Consider the following 2,918-nt stretch of genomic DNA (forward strand, 5'->3'; position numbering starts at 1 on the left):
AAGCGAGCACTTGCCAAACCCGAGCCATTAAAATCGCGGAAATCAGTTAAAACTCCTCTTGGAACGCGTTAACTACCTCTTGTCGATTAAAACCAACAGTCCAAACCCTTCCCGTGCGCTCCAGGGAGCTGCTGGACAGAACCCAAACGAGAGAAAGAAACAGAAAATCCAACTCAAAGCGATGCCATGGGACAGACCTCGCGCGCGGCCAGGGAGGCCTCCCGGTATTTCGGGGTCTTTTTTGACCTTAAAATGCCAGGTTTTGAGTCCAACAGACATTATTGCTGGCGCCAGCTTCAACCCAAGTGGCACATGCACCCGCCCGAGTCTTTTGTCCCCCCCTCCCCGCCTCGTTGTCCCCCCCCGTTTTGGGGACAGCCTTGCTCGGCTGCGCCGGTCACAGTGGGTGTGGAGAGGGGTGGTCACAGTGCGTGGGGTTGAAGGTCACAGTGGGCAGAGCAAAGGGGGCAGAGAGGGGAGGGAAAAATCACAGTGCAAATCAACCGGGTCGTTCCCTTTGCTCGAGGCCATTTGTCCGCCCCGGTGGACCCCCGCCTTGCGCAGCAGCGTCTCTCGCCCGCGTTTATCTGCGCTGCTTGAAGCCTTGCGAGCCGTCGGGACCCAGGGGCTGCCTGATCACATTGTTGGGCTGTCGGGTGTCTTCTGGCTGGGAGAGCCTCGGCGTCCTGCGAGGAGGAAAAGGGGATGAGAGAGGCTGGCGGAACGCCGGGCGCCTTCGACGAACAACCCTGCGCTCGTTGCGGGGGGAGACATCACTGCGGTGGCATTACTCCCTGGGACGTGACCGAAGTTCAAAGATTTGGGAGTCCAGTTCTCAAGGAGACACGCGTTGCGACAGCACAGGTCACAGTGTGGTGCCTTCACATACCCTGTGTGACTCTCCCGCCCTTAAGTCAAAAACCTGAGGGAAGACAAGGATACACCCCGCCAGGACAGCGCTGGTTGGCCACGCTCCTCTGTACGCCCCCAGCACATCCTTCCATGGTCCAAGAGAACCCTTACGGCCTCGTCAGGCACGTGCACTTCCCTCAGCTCCCATAGATTTGTGATTTATGATGCCCTGCCTGCTAACAAAGCACTCCCACCTCCTTGCCGGCTGCCTCAAGGAGCTCATCATTCTGATAGGAGGGTGTTTGTGAGGAGCACAGGCGTGAAAGGCTGCTCTCACCCACCTAGAGTGGGCTCTTCACTCATCTAGAGTGGGTTTCCTTTCTAGGACAGGTCCCCTCACCCATCCAGGATGGGTCCCTCAACTGTCTAGGCCATTGGGTTCCTCACCCATCCAGGATGGGTCCCCTCACCCATCCAAGGAGGGTCCCTCACCTATCCCAGGTGGGTTCCTCACCTATCCAGAATGGGTTTCTCCTGCTCCTCTTCGGGGCTGGCGCTGCCCAGTATTCGTTTCCTGGCTTCGGCGTACTCCGCCTCCCTCTGGGCCAAGGACTTGACGGGGAAGGCAGGTCGGCTGGCGGAGTTGGGGTTGCTGAGCACACCGTTGGTGGTGGGTCTCTTCAAGATGCGGATCTGCGGGGGAGGACCTGCAGGAAGGCTGTCGTCCTGAATCACGATCGGCACTTTGGGAGGAGATTTTGACTTTCTACTGTTTAAAAGAAAGAAAACAAACACACCACACCACATGGTTGGTACTTGTTTTCGACAGCACGCAGGTTTCTCGCTCTGCCTGTGAATTCCTCCCCGTCAGACGTCACTGCCGTGATTAAGAAGCAGCCTGTAATAATTAAAGACTTCCTTCTATTTGTAACCCTAAAGCAGAGCGGCAGGCGGGTTTGGAGGAGGCTGGCTCAGGAGGGGACAGCAAACCAGTCCCTGCTGCGTGCCCCTCAGCTCGACCGAAGGAAAGGGAAGCAGACACTGGGCAAAAGCTTTAGCACTTCTGCCCAAAGACAGAGGCCTGAGCACCTCGATTCCATTCCCTGCGAGGACTTTTAGGGCTCCTCTCGTTGGGACACCCAGCTTTCCACTCCAACCCTGCCACCTCGCTGCTCAGAGCCAGCCTTGGGTCCTGTCTTGGTTATTTTTATGGTCCCTTCTCTGTGCGAGGTCGCAGAGCAGAAGTGGCCAACTACGAATCAAAGGGAGAAAAAAACCCAACCAACAAGAAAAGACTTGTCAGAAGCGATTAGAAATATTTCTGTTGGAAGACAACAATACACACACACCCCCCACCCCGACCCAGAGCAAGCAGGAAAAGAAAAGTCCTACCGACGCAAGAGCTGGCAGCCAATTTACGGCTGTGAGCTGGGATGACCTGACTCACCCACTTCTCCCTCTGAGTGCCTTTTTCTCCAGTGGCTTCCCCATAGCTGTAGCTACCTCCTGTCTTCCCAGCTCTGAAATAAAATCACTCTCCAGAGGCTTTTTGCTCCCTGCCACAGGTGGGAAGGGCCACCTAGTGGCACCATCATGGAGAGCCCCTATTTCTGCACTCAACCCAGCGCCCTCGGCTCCGCCTGAGGCTGTTGCCCCACTGTTCCCTCTCCCCGGGGCCTACAGCTTCTCTAAAGGTGTCTCAGGAAAACCAGGGGCTTTTTGTTTGGGTTTTTTTTTTTTTTTTTACAGAACCGCACAGCATCATTACCTTTCCTTCTGCGTGATCTTCAGCTTCTTTTCTAACCGTCTGTCTATCTCCTGGAAAAGAAAGAGAGGAAAATAAAAACCTGAAGGCTCATCTTCAAGGCAAGAGTTTGAGGCCATCTGTGCACATTTAACCCCGCCCTTCGAACGGCAACACTGCGAAGGGGGCAGAGCAAGCATGAGGATGGACGATGAATGGACGGAGGAGGAGGACTCGCAAACCAAGAGGCAGAGAAGAGCAAAGCCACCGGAGCCAGGAATACACCTACAGCGAGCTGTGGATGCTGCGGGGTGCTCATCGT

General features: G+C 55.7%; 1 protein-coding gene across 1 annotated transcript; it reads right to left on the reverse strand.

Moving 5' to 3' along the window:
• Positions 1-583: 583 nt before the first annotated feature.
• SZRD1 (SUZ RNA binding domain containing 1) lies at positions 584-2,343 on the reverse strand. Its single transcript, XM_010139488.1, has 3 exons — positions 2,300-2,343; positions 1,367-1,621; positions 584-686 (listed from the first exon to the last, which is right to left on the reverse strand). Exons 1-3 carry the CDS (start codon positions 2,341-2,343, stop codon positions 584-586), a joined length of 402 nt encoding a protein of 133 aa, XP_010137790.1.
• Positions 2,344-2,918: the final 575 nt, after the last annotated feature.

Source organism: Buceros rhinoceros, unplaced genomic scaffold (genome assembly GCF_000710305.1).
Source record: "Buceros rhinoceros silvestris isolate BGI_N320 unplaced genomic scaffold, ASM71030v1 scaffold32087, whole genome shotgun sequence".
NCBI lineage: Eukaryota > Metazoa > Chordata > Aves > Bucerotiformes > Bucerotidae > Buceros > Buceros rhinoceros.